This window comes from Stomoxys calcitrans, chromosome 1 (assembly GCF_963082655.1).
Source record: "Stomoxys calcitrans chromosome 1, idStoCalc2.1, whole genome shotgun sequence".
In the NCBI taxonomy this organism is placed as follows: Eukaryota; Metazoa; Arthropoda; class Insecta; order Diptera; family Muscidae; genus Stomoxys; species Stomoxys calcitrans.
The window spans coordinates 131,644,345-131,662,678 of record NC_081552.1 but is presented as its reverse complement, the minus strand read 5'-3'; the positions used below and the strand labels follow the sequence as shown (position 1 = coordinate 131,662,678).

Sequence of the window (18,334 nt, the reverse complement as noted above, 5' to 3'; positions counted from 1 at the left end):
GGATACAACCCTTAAGAATATCATAAAATATAACAATCGACTCATCCAAATCATTTAATGGAAGTGATTCTTGCCAATCAACTTCGGATATAAGAGTATTAAGTTTTCGGTAAACAGTTTTCGAAAAAGCATAAATACTATCAATATTAGACAATCGTGTTTTGCGAAGGAAAGAGGTAGAAAGGTTGACATCAACGTGAATAGTAGGATGAAATACATCCTCTGGACTAGTAATAGCGTTTGTTCTTTGTAGCGAAGTTTGCATAGGTTCAGTGGTAAAATTGAAAATTCTATTAATTTGGCATAAACCAGTATTCAAAATTGTTTCAATAAATTCCACAACATGACAATTTTTTGTGACGGGTAATAAATAGTTTGTATCAGTATTTTCCTTCCAATGAATAGATGGTAAATTGAAATCTCCAGTTACAATTAGTGAGTCCATTGGTTTAGAAAGACTTAGCACAGATTGGATAGCAGCTAAGTGTGCTTTATAGATTTCAGTAGTAGATCCAGGAGGAATATACGAACAAGTCAAAAATAAAAATTTATTTCCATATTTTAATTTAACAGCCAGGATTCGATGGATGGATCAATAAATACATCTATGATAAATGCACTGTATTCAGTCGAGACAGCAATTAGGACACCTCCACCAGATTTTTTATACCAATTGTACGATCACGTCTAAAAACTTGATATCTATCACACAAAATTTCAGTATTTAAAATGTTTCCATGAAGCCAGGTTTCAGTGAAAATTATTACATCGTATTCGAATCCAAAACTATCAGTATACAGACCAGATAACTTGGTATTTAGTCCCCTAACATTCTGATAAACCAGAAACAGTTGTTTATCAGAAGATGAGCTCCTTAGTTTTTTGGTAAATCTTCAGAACGTGTAGGCAAATGCGCAATATTTGTACGAATCCTTTCTTTGTATATATATTCCTGTACTAAAGCCCTCGGTGGCCAAAAGTCAGGACTAACCACGGTTTCAAAAACAGAGTCAGGTACCATAATTCGAAATGATGCCGTGTTGCGTGTGTCTCTGTACTGAAACTTAAATATTTTTAAATTCACATCTAAGTTCAGCTTGGACTTTATATAATATCTCATATCGTCTTCAGATGTGACTGCAGCAAAACGAGCAGCAAAAACAGTTTTCATAGGAGGTATAACCCTCAAAGGCCTTGGAGAATTAAGCGATGCAGTTGTCGCACTAACGAAGTTTTGTGGAGAAGGAGAATTCAAAGGTGAAAAAAACTTATTAGGACCAAAAGGTTTATTCAAACCAGAAAAAATGTTTGAACCAGACGGTGTGACAACAATTGGTGGCCAATGTTGTTCGTATTAGTAGTCATTTCGGTATTTTTAAACCCTCCACCATAAGATGAGGGGTATACCCATTTCGTCATTCTGTTTGTAACTACTCGAAATATTCGTCTGAGACCCCATAAAGTATATATATTCTTGATCGTTGCGAAATTTTATGTCGATCTAGCCATGTCCGTCCGTCTGTCCGTCCGTCCGTCCGTCCGTCCGTCTGTCTGTCGAAAGCACGCTAACTTCCGAAGGAGTAAAGCTAGCCGCTTGAAAATTTGCACAAATACTTCTTATTAGTGTAGGACGGTAGGTATTGTAAATAGACCATATCGGTCCATGTTTTGATATAGCTGCCATATAAACCGATCTTGGGTCTTGACTTCTTGAGCCTCTAGAGTGCGCAATTCTTATCCTATTGAAATGAAATTTTGCACGACGTGTTTTGCTATGATATCCAACAACTGTGCCAAGTATGGTTCAAATCGGTCCATAACCTGATATAGCTGCCATATAAACTGATCTTGGGTCTTGACTTCTTGAGCCTCTAGAGTGCGCAATTCTTATCCTATTGAAATGAAATTTTGCACGACGTGTTTTGTTATTATATCCAACAACTGTGCTAAGTATGGTTTAAATCGGTCTATAACCGGATATAGCTGCCATATAAACCGATCTTTGGTCTTGACTTCTTGAGCCTCTAGAGTGCGCAATTCTTATCCGATTGGAATGAAATTTTGCACGACGTGTTTTGTTATGATATCCAACAACTGTGCCAAGTATACTTCAAAGCGGTCCATAACCTGATATGGCTGCCATATAAACCGATCTTGGGTCTTGATTTCTTGAGCCTCTAGAGGGCACAATTCTTATCCGATTTGAATGAATTTTTGCGCGAAGTATTTCGTTATGATATCCAACAACTGTGCCAAGTGTGGTTGAAATCGGTCCATAACCTGATATAGCTGTCATATAAACAGTTCTGGGGATTTGACTTGTGGAGCTTCCAGAGGGCGCAATTCCCATCCGATTTGGCTGAAATTTTGTATAACGTATTTTATTTTTTCTTTCAACAACTGTGTCAAATAAGGTTCAAATCAGTTCATAACCTGATATAGCTGCCATATAAACCGATCTGGGATCTTGACTTCTTGACCCCTAGAGGTCGCAATTATTATCCGATATGCCTGAAATTTTGTACAACGGATCCTCTCATGACCCGATACAGATCCCATATAAATCGTTCTCTCTATTTTACTTCGTGAGCCCCAATGGGCGCAATTCTTATACGAATTGGCTGAAATTTTACACAGGTCTCCAACATATAATTTAATTGTGGTCCGAACCGGACCATATCTTGATATCGTTTTAATAGCAGAGCAACTCTTTTCCTTTATCCTTTTTAGCCTAAGAAGAGATGCCGGGAAAAGAACTCGACAAATGCGATCCATGGTGGAGGGTATATAAGATTCGGCCCGGCCGAACTAAGCACGCTTTTACTTGTTTAAATTAGAATTTCCAACTTGAGTATCAGTAATCAGTTCAGTTTTCCTAAAATTTGAATTTTCTGCTTGAGTCACATCAGAATCAGTATTCGGAATTGGCAAAGTTGAATTATTTCCAGTACCAGTATTTCCAGTATTAATACTCAAAGGTGCTTGATCAGTTGTTTTGTTTGTCTTTAACTTCTTCCTTTTACGTGAATTATCATTTGGAGAACGGAGAGAATCTTCAAGACTTGAAGATTCATCGAGTAAATCTTTAAATTTTTTAAAACGCTCAGCTATCAAATTAAATTCTGTGTTAAATGCATCGAGTTCAGTACTTTAGCACAACACCATCTTAAACCTTTATCTTCACGAAGATTGTCCACAGTACGTGTGGCCAATACAGCACATTTAGCATGAAATGATTCCAAGCAGAGCCAGCAAGAGATCATTGATTCATCAATTTTCGTAATTTTACAGGATGAAATTGGGCAAGACATTTTAACAAAGACGATAATAGTAATATCAAAAATTCAAATAAACTCAAATTCAAATTTAACGGAATTTGATAGGACGCCACCTATTGGTGAATAGACGCAACAAAACAGTGTTGTATGCAGGGAATGCAGCCGATTAGATTGCTGCCAGATCTTTAACAGAAAAACTCAAAGTAACAACAATTATGTACAAAGAGTCAATAGCTGATATTATATTCACCACGGGCAAAAATAAAATTGCACAGCCAAAACAATGAGAATCCAAAGTAAAATTAAAACAATTAAAGTATTTCTCACTGCTTTCTGGTCACAACTTGATTTCTCTTTGATGCAGGCACACGTTCTTGACAGAGTTTCACTTATTTCTACAGGTTTTTAACTGTATGGCACAAGAAAAATAAAAATAAACAGGATTAGTCCGCTTTATACACCCCTATTATTGGGGCCTACATTGTTTGTTATGGTCGTCCAATATATATTGCCGAGGTGTAACTGTATCGCAATATTGAGATCTTTAGCTCTCTTCGTAGAGCTGTAGCTCAGTCTGCAACGGTGCAATTGTATCACAATTTTGCGAGTTTAAGCTCAATCCGTAGAGAAGTTACCATTTTGTACGTTTTGGTACCAAAATGTACGCATTTTCAAAAATCTCCAAGCCCATATATGTACTGTCAAATTGTACCTGTATCCCAAGTTTCAAAACTTTTAAAATTTATTATTACCAAATAAAATTACCAAACAGTAAAATTTACAGTGTATCGTATTTTTGTCAAGACTACGTTGATTTTTATCATCTTATTTAATTCTACCCGTCTCCGTTCACTCTTAAAGTTAATTAGCTATTTTTTTACTATTTTGCAGTTTTTGGTACCAAATTGTACGATTTGTGAAAAAATCATTTAGTCACCCAACACATATTTCCAAGTTGTACCTACATGTTAAATTTCAAAGATGTAGCTCAATCCATAAAGAAAGTACTAACTGGTACCAAATGTGGTACTTAACGTACGTTTTCTCCCGTTTCCAGTACTAGTTTTAATAATTATTCTATCTACCCCCTTTATTTCGCAACAACAATATTTTGTGGCAAATTTGACGTTCTAGCTCTAACCGTGGCCCAAAAGTAAGCAAGTCCGACTATGAAGTCGAACGCCTGGATTCAAATCCCGGCGTGAATATCAAAGAGTTTTCAGCGGCGGTTACATTAGCAAGTTATCCTGCCATGTTAATACTTCTCTACCAAGTGATGTCGCGATGCGGCATGCCATCGATGAACTTAATTCAATTTTTGGCGATGCAGCTCCATAAAGGACCGCCGGTTTGGTGAATTCAACCGAGGTCGTATTTTACTCTAAGACGAATTTGGTGAAGGTCTTCCAAAATCAGTTGTTGTTCCATAAACCATTGATGCTGTGTGCCTACTAACCTATAGTGGGATAGGTCACATGGCTTAGGAATTAGTGGGACCAGCATACATTCAATATTGCATGAATATTTGGTGCCAAAAAAAAAAATTGCGTTGGATCCCTCACAATTTTTTAATCGCTCAAAAAGTCAAGTGTCGATTGGTCGAAAGAAATGCTCCAAAAATACGATCGCGGTGCTTCGAAACACGTCTATGACATCGTGATAGTTTGTGAATCGTGGATTTACGCGTATGAGCCCGAAAATAAATAGCAGTCGACTGTATGGGTGTTTCAAGATGAGCCAAATCCAACAAAAGTTGCTCGCGCACGAAGCACTTCCAAGAAATTTGTCGCCTGTTTTTTCGGAAAAACTGGACATGTCGCTATCGTACCACTAGAACAACGCAAAACAGTCAATACTGAGTGGTATACAAACAACTGTCTTTCAAGAAATCAGGAAAACCAACCACCGAAGACGGATCACTCTTCACCACGACAATGCGAGCTCTCACATATCGAATTTTTGAGCACTCAAAACATCGATTTGATGAGTCATCTTCCGTATATTCCTGACTTGACACCGAATGACTTCCTGTTTGAACCGTATTGTTATTTCACTCCGTATTGTTCCTGTAACTCGTATTTTTGGAAGAACAATTCAAGTCACTTAAGGATAGCTGCGATAGAGCTATCCATTAGGCGGTGCGAATGATCCTAAGACTCTCACTAATAGAGAGAGACACCCTAAATTGGGCTCTGGAATTCGCTGCACAGGCTACCCCAAAGACTACACGTCTCGATTCGGAAATTGCATCGCAGTCAGGAAGAAAAAGGCGAACAACAGTAAGATGGGTCCAAAAACCTTTGCTAATACCACTAGGGACATTTTGATGATGGCAGTTGTCGACAAGGGAGAAGAACAGGGCTGCATATCTAGGAATAACAGGAGTGGGATAGTTAATAGACTGTCATCAGTATACTCCGATGTCCTTATGGAATTTCCAGGGTCTCCTCTAGTTTGTGACGATGCAGGCTGGTGTCGAGGCCGATACAGACTATTGCCTTCGGGCATCAACGCTCAATTGAAATGTATCGTTGTGCGCTAAAAAAGATTGGTGAGATCTGGCCATTGCAGCTCTAGATTTAGTCAAGAAGAAATATATTCCTTCTCGACTAATGGTGCATGCTTAAATACCAAGGATTCCCTCAGATCCTGAATCAATACTTGGAAGACTAAGGGAATGTAATCCCAATCTTCAACAACCGACTGGAAGATTTGTAGATTGGATGAGGCTGATGTTGACCGGAGGCATGCAGTTTTCGTACTAAACTCCGGCTGTCTCGCAGACATCGACAAGTCTGATAGGGTTATATCCGCACTCGACTTTCGCAGATTTCTCAACGAGATGGCTGAACAGTTCAAAATTCACCTATTATGGGTGCCGTGCAACAGAGATATCCCTGATAATTGCAGAGCGGATGAGCTTGCGAGACTAGGAACTACTCTACGCATTCCAGGGATACTGAGATCTGTGTAAGCTAAGTTTTCAGGACCAGGCCCGAAGGACAACGAATGATAGATGGTCACAAAGAGGGGGCTGTGGGCATTTCAAAACTATGTGGCCTAATCTAGACTTGAAGAGGTCTACTGCTTTGCTGTCATTGGCTAGAACATACGGCTCAGTCATTGTGTCCGTCGTTACAGGTCACTGTCTAATCGGAAAGCATGCTGACAGACCGAAGGTTGCCAGCAATGATTCTTGCAGAAGCTGTGAGGACATCGAAGAAGAACAGACTATAGAACACCTTCTGTGTGTGTGTCCCGCACTAGCAGTTAGATGGATTTCCACTTTAGGTTCTCATTTCTTTGAGAACCCGTCTGATTTAACGGATGTGAACATTCGCAAGTTATTGGGCTTTTTAAAGCGATTTGGATGGTTCAATCGTAGGAACTAGAAGGCATCTTCCTTCTTCTGTTCTTGTGGTATCACGATGTACGAAAACGTCTTAGTGAGTCCGATGGCAGACTGCCACTTAAACATAACCTAACCTAACCAATTCCCGTACGTACAAAATAAAATGAGAGGTCAACGTTTTTCGACACCTGAAGAAGCGGTTGATGCCTTTAGAATGCATGTTTTGGAGATACCCCAATCAAAATGGCAAAAGTGCCTCGACAATTGGTTCAAACACACGCGTGCAGATGTATAGATCTTAATGGGGAATATTTTGAAAAACAATAAAGCGATTTTCGATGATTAATATTTGTTTTTGTGTTCTCCCATCCTGAAATATAAAAGGCAACCCTAGCATATATAAGAGACGCGTGATTGACTGGCTGATCATCGCCCAGCCCAAATGGCTAAAGCTAGAATCATGAAATTTAGCACGAACGTTGGTCTTGGGTCGAAGGCACGGGATAAGACGGGATTTGGTGATATTCGTACGTTTAGGTACTAAAACGTAAGAAATAGTGAATGTTTGTAGAGATTGAATGGAAAGGGCTGGAGATCGGCTCAAAAGAAAGAGCGTCAAAAAAAATAGTTTGGTGAAAAAAAAATTCAAAATAGTGTGGGAAGTCGGAGGAATAGTACGATTGGTACCCCAGTTGGTACTATTGTATTTGATACTTTTTTTTATAAATTGAGATAGAGCTTTGTACTTTGGTACTAAGGTACACTATAAAATCCTAAATTGGAAGAGTAAATACGTTTTTGGACTTTTTGGCATTTTGGTTCAAGTTTAATCGGGAGGACTGATTTAGACGATACGATTATGGACAGATTTAGACCATACATGGCACAGTTGTTGCCTATATTATACCAAAACACAACGTGCAAAATTTCAGCCAAGATCGGTTCATATGGCATCTTTATCAAAACATGGACCGATTTGGCCCATTTACAATCCCACCTGACCTTAAATAATTATTTAGAAGTATTTTTGCAAAATTTCGAGCGCCTAGCTTTACTCCTTCGAAAATTAGCGTGCTTTCGACAGACGGACGGTATGGTAAATGGTAAACATGGTAAAAATAAACGTAGTCTTGACAAGAATACGATAAGTTGTAATTTTTAATATTTGGTACTTTTATATATTTGGTACCAGCTCTCAAAATTGGGATTTAGCTACTGCTTGACAGTATATATCTGGCGACTAGATTTTTTTATACCCTCCACCATAAGATGGGGGGTATACTAATTTCGTCATTCTGTTTGTAACTACTCGAAATATTCGTCTGAGACCCCATAAAGTATATATATTCTTGATCGTCGCGACATTTTATGTCGATCTAGCCATGTCCGTCCGTCTGTCCGTCCGTCTGTCCGTCCGTCTGTCCGTCCGTCCGTCTGTCTGTCGAAAGCACGCTAACTTCCGAAGGAGCAAAGCTAGCCGCTTGAAATTTTGCACAAATACTTCTTACTAGTGTAGGTCGGTTGGTATTGTAAATGGGCCATATCGGTCCATGTTTTGATATAGCTGCCATATAAAACGATCTTGGGTCTTGACTTCTTGAGCATCTAGAGTGCGCAATTCTTATTCGATTGGGATGAAATTTGACACGACGTGTTTTGTTATGATATCCAATAACTATGTGAAGTATGGTTCAAATCGGCCCATAACCTGATATAACTGCCATATAAACCGATCTTGGGTCTTGACTTCTTGAGCCTCTAGAGTGCGCAATTCGTATCCGATTGGAATGAAATTTTGCACAACGTGTTTTGTTATGATATCCAACAACTTTTAGAAGTATGGTTTAAATCGGTCCATGACCTGATATAGCTGCCATATAAACCAATCTTGGGTCTTGACATCTTGAGCCTCTAGAGTGCGCAATTCTTATCCGATTGAGATGAAATTTTGCACGACGTGTTTTGTTATGATATCCAACAACTGTGCCAGGTATGGTTCACATCGGTCCATAACCTGATATAGCTGCCATATAAACCGATCTTGGGCCTTGACTTCTTGAGCCTCTAGAGTGCGCTATTCTTATCCGATTGGAATGAAATTTTGCCCGACGTGTTTTGACATGATATCCAATAACTGTGCCAAGTGTGGTTCAAATCGGTCCATAAGCTGATATAGCTGCCGTATAAACCGATATTGGGTCTTGACTTCTTGAGCCTCTTGAGTGCGCAATTCTTATCCGACTGGGATGAAATTTGCACGACGTATTTTGTTATGATATCCAACAACTGTGTCAAGTATGGTTCAAATCAGTCAATAACCTGATATAGCTGCCATATAAATCGATCTTGGGTCTTGACATCTTGAGCTTCTAGAGTGCGCAATTCGTATCCGATTGAGATGAAATTTTGCACGACGTGTTTTGTTATGATATCCAACAACTGCGCTAAGTATGGTTCAAATCGGTTCATAACCTGATATAGCTGTCATATAAACCGATCTTGAGTCTTGTCTTCTTGAGTCAATAGAGCGCGCAATTCTCATTCGATTTGGCTGAAATTTGCATGAGGTGTTTTGATATGACTTCCAATAACTGTGATAAGTATGGGGTAAATCGGTATAGAACCTGATATAGCTGCCATATAAAGCGATCTGGGATCTTGACTTCTTGAACCTCTAGAGTGCGCAATTCTTATCCGATTTGCCTGAAATTTTGTACAACGGTTCTCTCATGACCTTCAACATACGTGTCTGGTATGGCTCGAATCGATCAATAATTTTATACAGCTCCTATATAAACCTATCTCCCAATTTTACTTCTTGAGCCCCTACAAGGCGCAATTCTTATCCGAATGAACTGAAATATTACAAAATGACTTCTACAATGTTCAGCATTCACTTAGCGTCCGAATCGGACTATAACTTGGTATAGCTCCAATAGCATAACAGTTTTTATTCAATATTCTATGTTTCTCTAGAAAGAGATACCGCGCATAGAACTCGACAAATGCGATCAATGGTGGAGGGTATATAAGATTCGGCCCGGTCGAACTTAGCACGCTCTTCATGTTTGTTATTCTCTTGATCGTAGTAATATCTGTAGTATTTCTCTTTATTTAACTCCACCCCATGCATGTTCAATAGATGTAAGTATATGTGTTTGCCTGTCGAGTATTATGTTATGTACGTGTGTCTGTAAACGCTGGACACCTTAAACAGAGATAAGCTGTGTTCGGAAACTCAAAAATTGGTGCATATTTTTACTGGAAGTCGTTCGCGTACTTTATTTGCCAGCAGAAGAGTGCGCGAGAGGGAGCAAATTTTGACAGTTAGAAAATAGAGAACCTGCAAATTTTTATGGGGACTTTTCTTGCCAGCAGAAAGTTGCAACTTTGAACACATGTTTTGTAAAAGTCAGCTGATTTATTAAAATCAGCTGTTACATAAAAATACAAAACTTAACACCAAAATGGATCAAAAAGGCAGAGGTAAGTAAAAAACAAGTAAAAGCGTGCAAAGTTCGGCCGGGCCGAATCTTATATACCCTCCACCATGGATCGCATTTGTCGAGTTCTTTTCCCGGCATCTCTTCTTAGGCAAAAAAGGATATAATAAAAGATTTGCTCTGCTATTAGAGCGATATCAAGATATGGTCCGGTTTGGAACACAATTAAATTATATGTTGGAGACCTGTGTAAAATGTCAGCCAATTCGAATAAGAATTGCGCCCTTTGGGGGCTCAAGAAGTAAAATTGAGAGATCGATTTATATGGGAGCTGTATCGGGCTATAGACCGATTCAGATCATAATAAACGCGTATGTTGACGGTCATGAGAGAATCCGTCGTACAAAATTTGAGGCAAATCGGACAATAATTGCGACCTCTAGAGGCTCAAGAAGTCAAGATCCCAGATCGGTTTATATGGCAGCTATATCAAGTTATGAACCGATTTGAACCTAATTTGACATAATTGTTGAAAGTAAGAATAAAATACATCTCGCAAAATTTCAGCTAAATCGGATAGGAATTGCGCCCTAGAAGCTCAAGAAGTCAAGTCCCTAGATCTGTTTATATGACAGCTATATCAGGTCACAAACCGATTTGAACCATACTTGGCACAGTTGTTGGAAATCATAACGAAATACCACGTGCAAAATTTCATTTCAATCGGATAAGAATTGCGCACCATAGAAGCTCAAAAAGTCAAGACCCAAGATCGGTTTATATGGCAGCTATATCAGTTTATGGACCGATTTGAACCATACTTGGCACAATTATTGGATAAAAAAAACACGTTGTGCAAAATTTCATTCCAATCGGATAAAAATTGCGCACTCTAAAGGCTCAAGAAGTCAAGACCCAAGATCGCTTTATATGGCAGCTATGTTAGGTTATGGACCGGATTGGACCATACGTAACACTGTTATTGGACATCATAACAACACACGTTGTGCAAAATTCCATCCCAATTGGATAAGAATTGCGCATTCTAGAGGCTCAAGAAGTCAAGACTCAAGATCGGTTTATATGGCAGCTATATAAAAACATGGACCGATATGGCCCATTTACAATACCAACCGATCTATACTAATAAGAAGTATTCGTGCAAAATTTCAAGCGGATAGTTTTACTCCTTCGGAAGTTAGCGTGCTTTCGACAGACAGACAGACGGACGGACATGGCTAGATCGACATAAAATGTCGCGACGATTAAGAATATATAAACTTTATGGGGTCGCAGACGAATATTTCGAGTAGTTACAAACAGAATGACGAAATTAGAATACCCCCCATCCTATGGTGGAGGGTATAAAAATATATATTGGGTTGCCCAAAAAGTAATTGCGGATTTTTTAAAAGAAAGTAAATGCATTTTTAATAAATCTTAGAATGAACTTTAATCAAATATACTTTTTTTACACTTTTTTTCTAAAGCAAGCTAAAAGTAACAGCTGATAACTGACAGAAGAAAGAATGCAATTACAGAGTCACAAGCTGTGAAAAATTTGTCAACGCCGACTATATGAAAAATCCGCAATTACTTTTTGGGCAACCCAATATATTGTTTATAGGTAATTATTAAATTTGTTTCGTTTTTATATACTTTTAATCAAGATTCACGGAAGCAGCTAGTGATCAGTTACAGAAAACTCGACAAATGGTGTTGTAATTTTACCTCAAGTTGGTTTTTCTGCATTAGAAGGTAATTGAAACATTTTCGGAATTATTTGGAAATCTTGAAAAATTAAAACATTGTATTCTTCCAGACACCAAGAAAAGAGCAATTATCGGTTTCTTAAGTGTTTAGATGGCATCATCCTCATCGGAGAACTACGATGAAACCAACGCCGTTCCTTTGAATTTGTTAAGGAGGGAAGATGCTGCCATGGGATTGAGTGGGTCTAGCTAGGCTGTTAGACAAGTGACGCACTGTGGGATTAGAAACAAGTAAAAGCGTGCTAAGTTCGGCCGGGCCGAATCTTATATACCCTCCACCATGGATCGCATTTGTCGAGTTCTTTTCCCGGCATCTCTTCTTCGGCAAAAAAAGGATATAAGAAAAGATTTGCTCTGCTATTACAGCGATATCAAGATATGGTCCGGTTTGGACCACCATTAAATTATATGTTGGTGACCTGTGTAAAATGTCAGCCAATTCGAATAAGAATTGCGCCCTTTGGGGCTCAAGAAGTAAAATAGAGAGATCGATTTATATGGGAGCTGTATTGGGCTATATACCGATTCAGACCATAATAAACACATATGTTAATGGTCATGAGAGAATCCGTCGTACAAAATTTGAGGCAAATCGGATATAAATTGCGACCTCTAGAGGCTCAAGAAGTCAAGATCCCAGATCGCTTTATATGGCAGCTATATCAGGTTACAAACCGATTTGAACCATACTTGTCACAGTTGTTGGATATCATAACAAAATATTACGTGCCAAAATTCATTCAAATTGGATAAGAATTGCGCCCTCTAGAAGCTCAAGAAGTCAAGACCCAAGATCGGTTTATATGACAGCTATATAAGGTTATGAACCGATTTGGAACACAATTAAATTATATGTTGGAGACCTGTGTAAAATGTCAGCCAATTCGAATAAGAATTGCGCCCTTTGGGGGCTCAAGAAGTAAAATTGAGAGATCGATTTATATGGGAGCTGTATCGGGCTATAGACCGATTCAGATCATAATAAACACGTATGTTGACGGTCATGAGAGAATCCGTCGTACAAAATTTGAGGCAAATCGGACAATAATTGCGACCTCTAGAGGCTCAAGAAGTCAAGATCCCAGATCGGTTTATATGGCAGCTATATCAAGTTATGAACCGATTTGAACCTAATTTGACATAATTGTTGAAAGTAAGAATAAAATACATCTCGCAAAATTTCAGCTAAATCGGATAGGAATTGCGCCCTAGAAGCTCAAGAAGTCAAGTCCCTAGATCTGTTTATATGACAGCTATATCAGGTCACAAACCGATTTGAACCATACTTGGCACAGTTGTTGGAAATCATAACAAAATACCACGTGCAAAATTTCATTTCAATCGGATAAGAATTGCGCACCATAGAGGCTCAAAAAGTCAAGACCCAAGATCGGTTTATATGGCAGCTATATCAGTTTATGGACCGATTTGAACCATACTTGGCACAATTATTGGATAAAAAAAACACGTTGTGCAAAATTTCATTCCAATCGGATAAAAATTGCGCACTCTAAAGGCTCAAGAAGTCAAGACCCAAGATCGCTTTATATGGCAGCTATGTTAGGTTATGGACCGGATTGGACCATACGTAACACTGTTATTGGACATCATAACAACACACGTTGTGCAAAATTCCATCCCAATTGGATAAGAATTGCGCATTCTAGAGGCTCAAGAAGTCAAGACTCAAGATCGGTTTATATGGCAGCTATATAAAAACATGGACCGATATGGCCCATTTACAATACCAACCGATCTATACTAATAAGAAGTATTCGTGCAAAATTTCAAGCGGATAGTTTTACTCCTTCGGAAGTTAGCGTGCTTTCGACAGACAGACAGACGGACATGGCTAGATCGACATAAAATGTCGCGACGATTAAGAATATATAAACTTTATGGGGTCGCAGACGAATATTTCGAGTAGTTACAAACAGAATGACGAAATTAGAATACCCCCCATCCTATGGTGGAGGGTATAAAAATATATATTGGGTTGCCCAAAAAGTAATTGCGGATTTTTTAAAAGAAAGTAAATGCATTTTTAATAAATCTTAGAATGAACTTTAATCAAATATACTTTTTTTACACTTTTTTTCTAAAGCAAGCTAAAAGTAACAGCTGATAACTGACAGAAGAAAGAATGCAATTACAGAGTCACAAGCTGTGAAAAATTTGTCAACGCCGACTATATGAAAAATCCGCAATTACTTTTTGGGCAACCCAATATATTGTTTATAGGTAATTATTAAATTTGTTTCGTTTTTATATACTTTTAATCAAGATTCACGGAAGCAGCTAGTGATCAGTTACAGAAAACTCGACAAATGGTGTTGTAATTTTACCTCAAGTTGGTTTTTCTGCATTAGAAGGTAATTGAAACATTTTCGGAATTATTTGGAAATCTTGAAAAATTAAAACATTGTATTCTTCCAGACACCAAGAAAAGAGCAATTATCGGTTTCTTAAGTGTTTAGATGGCATCATCCTCATCGGAGAACTACGATGAAACCAACGCCGTTCCTTTGAATTTGTTAAGGAGGGAAGATGCTGCCATGGGATTGAGTGGGTCTAGCTAGGCTGTTAGACAAGTGACGCACTGTGGGATTAGAAACAAGTAAAAGCGTGCTAAGTTCGGCCGGGCCGAATCTTATATACCCTCCACCATGGATCGCATTTGTCGAGTTCTTTTCCCGGCATCTCTTCTTCGGCAAAAAAAAGGATATAAGAAAAGATTTGCTCTGCTATTACAGCGATATCAAGATATGGTCCGGTTTGGACCACCATTAAATTATATGTTGGTGACCTGTGTAAAATGTCAGCCAATTCGAATAAGAATTGCGCCCTTTGGGGCTCAAGAAGTAAAATAGAGAGATCGATTTATATGGGAGCTGTATTGGGCTATATACCGATTCAGACCATAATAAACACATATGTTAATGGTCATGAGAGAATCCGTCGTACAAAATTTGAGGCAAATCGGATATAAATTGCGACCTCTAGAGGCTCAAGAAGTCAAGATCCCAGATCGCTTTATATGGCAGCTATATCAGGTTACAAACCGATTTGAACCATACTTGTCACAGTTGTTGGATATCATAACAAAATATTACGTGCCAAAATTCATTCAAATTGGATAAGAATTGCGCCCTCTAGAAGCTCAAGAAGTCAAGACCCAAGATCGGTTTATATGACAGCTATATAAGGTTATGAACCGATTTGAACCATACTTAGCCCAGTTGTTGGATATCGTAACAAAACACGTCGTGCAAAATTTCATTCCGATCGGATAAGAATTACGTACTCTAGAGGCTCAAGAAGTCAAGACCCAAGATCGGTTTATATGGCAGCTATATCAAAACATGGACCGATATGGCCCATTAGCGGCTAGCTTTACTCCTTCGGAAGTTAGCGTGCTTTCGACAGACAGACGGACATGGCTAGATCAACATAAAATTTCACGACGATCAAGAATATATATACTTTATGGGGTCTCAGACGAATATTTCGAGTAGTTACAATCAGAATGACGAAATTAGTATACCCCCCATCTTATGGTGGAGGGTATAAAAATTAGTGCAAATTAGTCTGCCAATTGTGAACGGATACAGATATCTTCAATGATAATAAAGTGTTCGTGGTCGCCATATGACCAAATAGAAAGCTCCCTTAGCCTCACATCAGTGGTCGTAGCAATTTATTTAGCCACAATATCCAAAGGCATTAGATGGTTAGTCCATTGTATCTTTGTCATCACAACAAGTGTACTTTTGTATACGGTGATGGCATGTAAAGCAGTTGTAGTTCTTTGTAGCCTTCGAAATGCGAGAAGGGAGATTGGTCCGAATGACTCCCCCTTGCTTGTGTCCTTTTCAGTTTTCAGTAGCGGGATCAGACTGTCCATCTTCCAAACATCGGGTACTATAATAGTGTTCATATAGGCTGAGGACAGTCGTAAGGTAATCGACTCCAGGCAGATCCAGATTCTTCACCACCAGTGTAGAGATTCTTTCTGAAACCTGCGCTTTGGGCGACTTGGTGCCACATATGATGCAGGGTTGTTGTTGTTGTTGTCGTTGTAGCAGTGTGTTGTACACTGAAAGACTCCATCGGGCCAATGCGGTACGTACAACCGGCTGCCATGTGATTGCACGATTTGTGATGGCTGTCCAGCTGCATGGAGATGGCTCCCCTTCTAGCCTTTTCACTCTCGGGTCAATAAGTTTTATTACGTTTATTTAAGGAAAATACCTCACAAGTATAGCCAGCATTTTTTTAAAATTGTTTTAAAAGCAAGCAAATAAAAAACAAACCAAAACAAAAGTCAGCTGTTTTTATGCAAATTTTCGCTGGAAGTCGTTCGCGTACTTTTGATTGCAATTTTTTTTTAAAAGAATAAATGGCTCTTACTCTCCTGCAAATTTTTACTGGAAAAGTACGCGAACGGACCTATTAATAGAGGACTTATCGCGAAGTTACCAGATGGGCCACATAAATGTGGCCAGCTAAAGGCAGTGGCCTAACGCAACACGAGTGAGTCTATTTAAAAGCGCGTATTGAAAATGTATCAGCAAGGAGCAGTTTTCAAATTGCAAAGCGAATAAGCCGATCAATAATCATTGTGAAATAAAGTAATTGTTAACGAACTGTTTTAATTGGAAGTAAAACATCCACAGTAAAAACGTAACGTAAAAATGGAGCTAGCAACTACCAATAACAAGGCGGAATTTCAAAAGCGGTTATTAGAGGAATTTGAGCGCCGTAAAATTGACTTCAACGAATATCGAGGTGATCTCGATATTTCGATAAGGAATGATGCCAGCGGCGAGGAAGTTTCGAAAGTAACTGCAAGTGATGTGAGTTTCGCAGCAATACTAGCCGACGTAAGTAAACACTTACCGAGTTCTAGCTGAAAAATTGGCAAATGTGGAAGGCCAAATTAAGGATCTGGATAAGATAATCTATACTCATGACGAGAAGCTTCTGGACATCGAGAAGAAAATTTCGGAACTGAAAATCAAAGATGGTCCATTGCGCATTATCGGCAGTGCCAGCGTTTAATGGAAATACAGCATTTGATGTATTCTAGTTCCAGTTCGAGAATCTCTCCTCCAGAAATTCATGGAATGACAACGACAAGGCAATTGAACTCCTGCTGGCGTAAAAGGGAAGTGAGGTAATACAAAGTATTCCCGCTCCCTCTAGAAAATCTATAGCGAAAATATAGATGCAATTCAACGTAAGTACGGGGGAGAACATAAGCAAGACATATACAGAATTGAATTGAGAGGACAAGTTCATAAATCAAACGAGACGCTACAGGATTTCGCAACAGAGGTAGAGCGACTAGTGTTACTCACATACCTAGGAGAAAACCATCTGTTGGTGAACCGCATGAAGATTGAGACCTTCGTCAATGGTATGCGTGATCCTGAAATTAAGTGTGCAACATATGCGTCACAAAAGGCTACATTCTCAAAACTGTGTAATTTGCGCTTGTGCAAAAAACGGCGAAAATAATTGCGAAACCCCAGGTTTACGAAGTGCGTAAACCCCAGGTTTACGAAGTGCGTAAGTTGGAGTACGGGGAATCGAAAACGGATATCGAGTTGGTGAAGGACGCAATTAAGTAGGCGATGGAAGAAATGAAACGGGAATCAAGTAAGCCTAAGAGAAAATGCTTCAATTGTGACAAACCTGGACACCTTGCCCGAGAATATAGCGCTAGACTTGAATTTACATCGCCACCTTTAAAGCTAAACCGACCTATTCCCGCAGGACATGGTCTGGCTTCCATGGATAATGGCTCCACAATCTCCGTAGCCATTGTTCAACAGGAAAACACCTACTTAATTACATCCTGTTACATCAATGGCGAAAGGGGCATCTTAACGTTGTAACGGGTGCATCAAAAGCTCTCATTAGGTTAGATTTGGTAAAAGGAATGATATCCCCGTTAAATGGCGTGAGACTGCGTAGGGCCAGTCAAATGAAAGGTTGTTATGGAATTGACTATCGCCAACAGATCTGTTAAATATAAGTTAATAGTAGCCGATATTGTGGACGAAGTTATAATTGGCGCCGATTTTATGATTGCGTTCGGTGTTAACCTGGATATGAAGCATCGTGTTATGACCTGGTTCAACATCGAAATACCGCTAAATATGGATTATGGTGCGGACGTCCCTATTAGACGTCTGACTACAAACTATCAAAAGACAATACTTCGGAATGGAGAACCAATTAGAAGGGAGCCAATGAATGGGGTTTGTGAAACAGGTAAAATGCGTTCTCATCCGCATCGCATGGTGAAAAGTTTTGCTCGTACTCTGGAAAAACATCTACAAAAAGTGGCGGGAAGCGGCCAGAACGATCGAGATGTACACATATCAAAATTTGTGTTACCATTTATATCAGCCTTTGAACAGATTCAATCAGATTAAGGTGAGAGTGTTGTGAGGATCCCAAACTATAGATGCGTCTTCTAGG

General features: G+C 39.0%; 1 protein-coding gene across 1 annotated transcript; it reads right to left on the bottom strand.

Moving 5' to 3' along the window:
* Positions 1–874: 874 nt before the first annotated feature.
* On the bottom strand, positions 875–3,311 carry LOC131996929 (uncharacterized). The gene is made up of 3 exons (XM_059367130.1): positions 3,173–3,311; positions 2,825–3,122; positions 875–1,223 (listed from the first exon to the last, which is right to left on the bottom strand). The coding sequence occupies exons 1-3, from the start codon at positions 3,309–3,311 to the stop codon at positions 875–877; spliced, it is 786 nt and encodes a 261-aa protein (XP_059223113.1).
* Positions 3,312–18,334: the final 15,023 nt, after the last annotated feature.

Excerpts from the sequence above, each read along its gene's own strand:
- LOC131996929 (XM_059367130.1), bottom strand. The coding sequence starts at position 3,311 with ATGTCTTGCCCAATTTCATCCTGTAAAATTACGAAAATTGATGAATCA. Across the intron at positions 3,123-3,172 it reads CAATCTTCGTGAAGATAAAG|AATTTAATTTGATAGCTGAG; the intron begins GTTTAAGATGGT and ends CATTTAACACAG. Across the intron at positions 1,224-2,824 it reads GGAAATTCTAATTTAAACAA|TGCGACAACTGCATCGCTTA; the intron begins GTAAAAGCGTGC and ends AAACTTCGTTAG.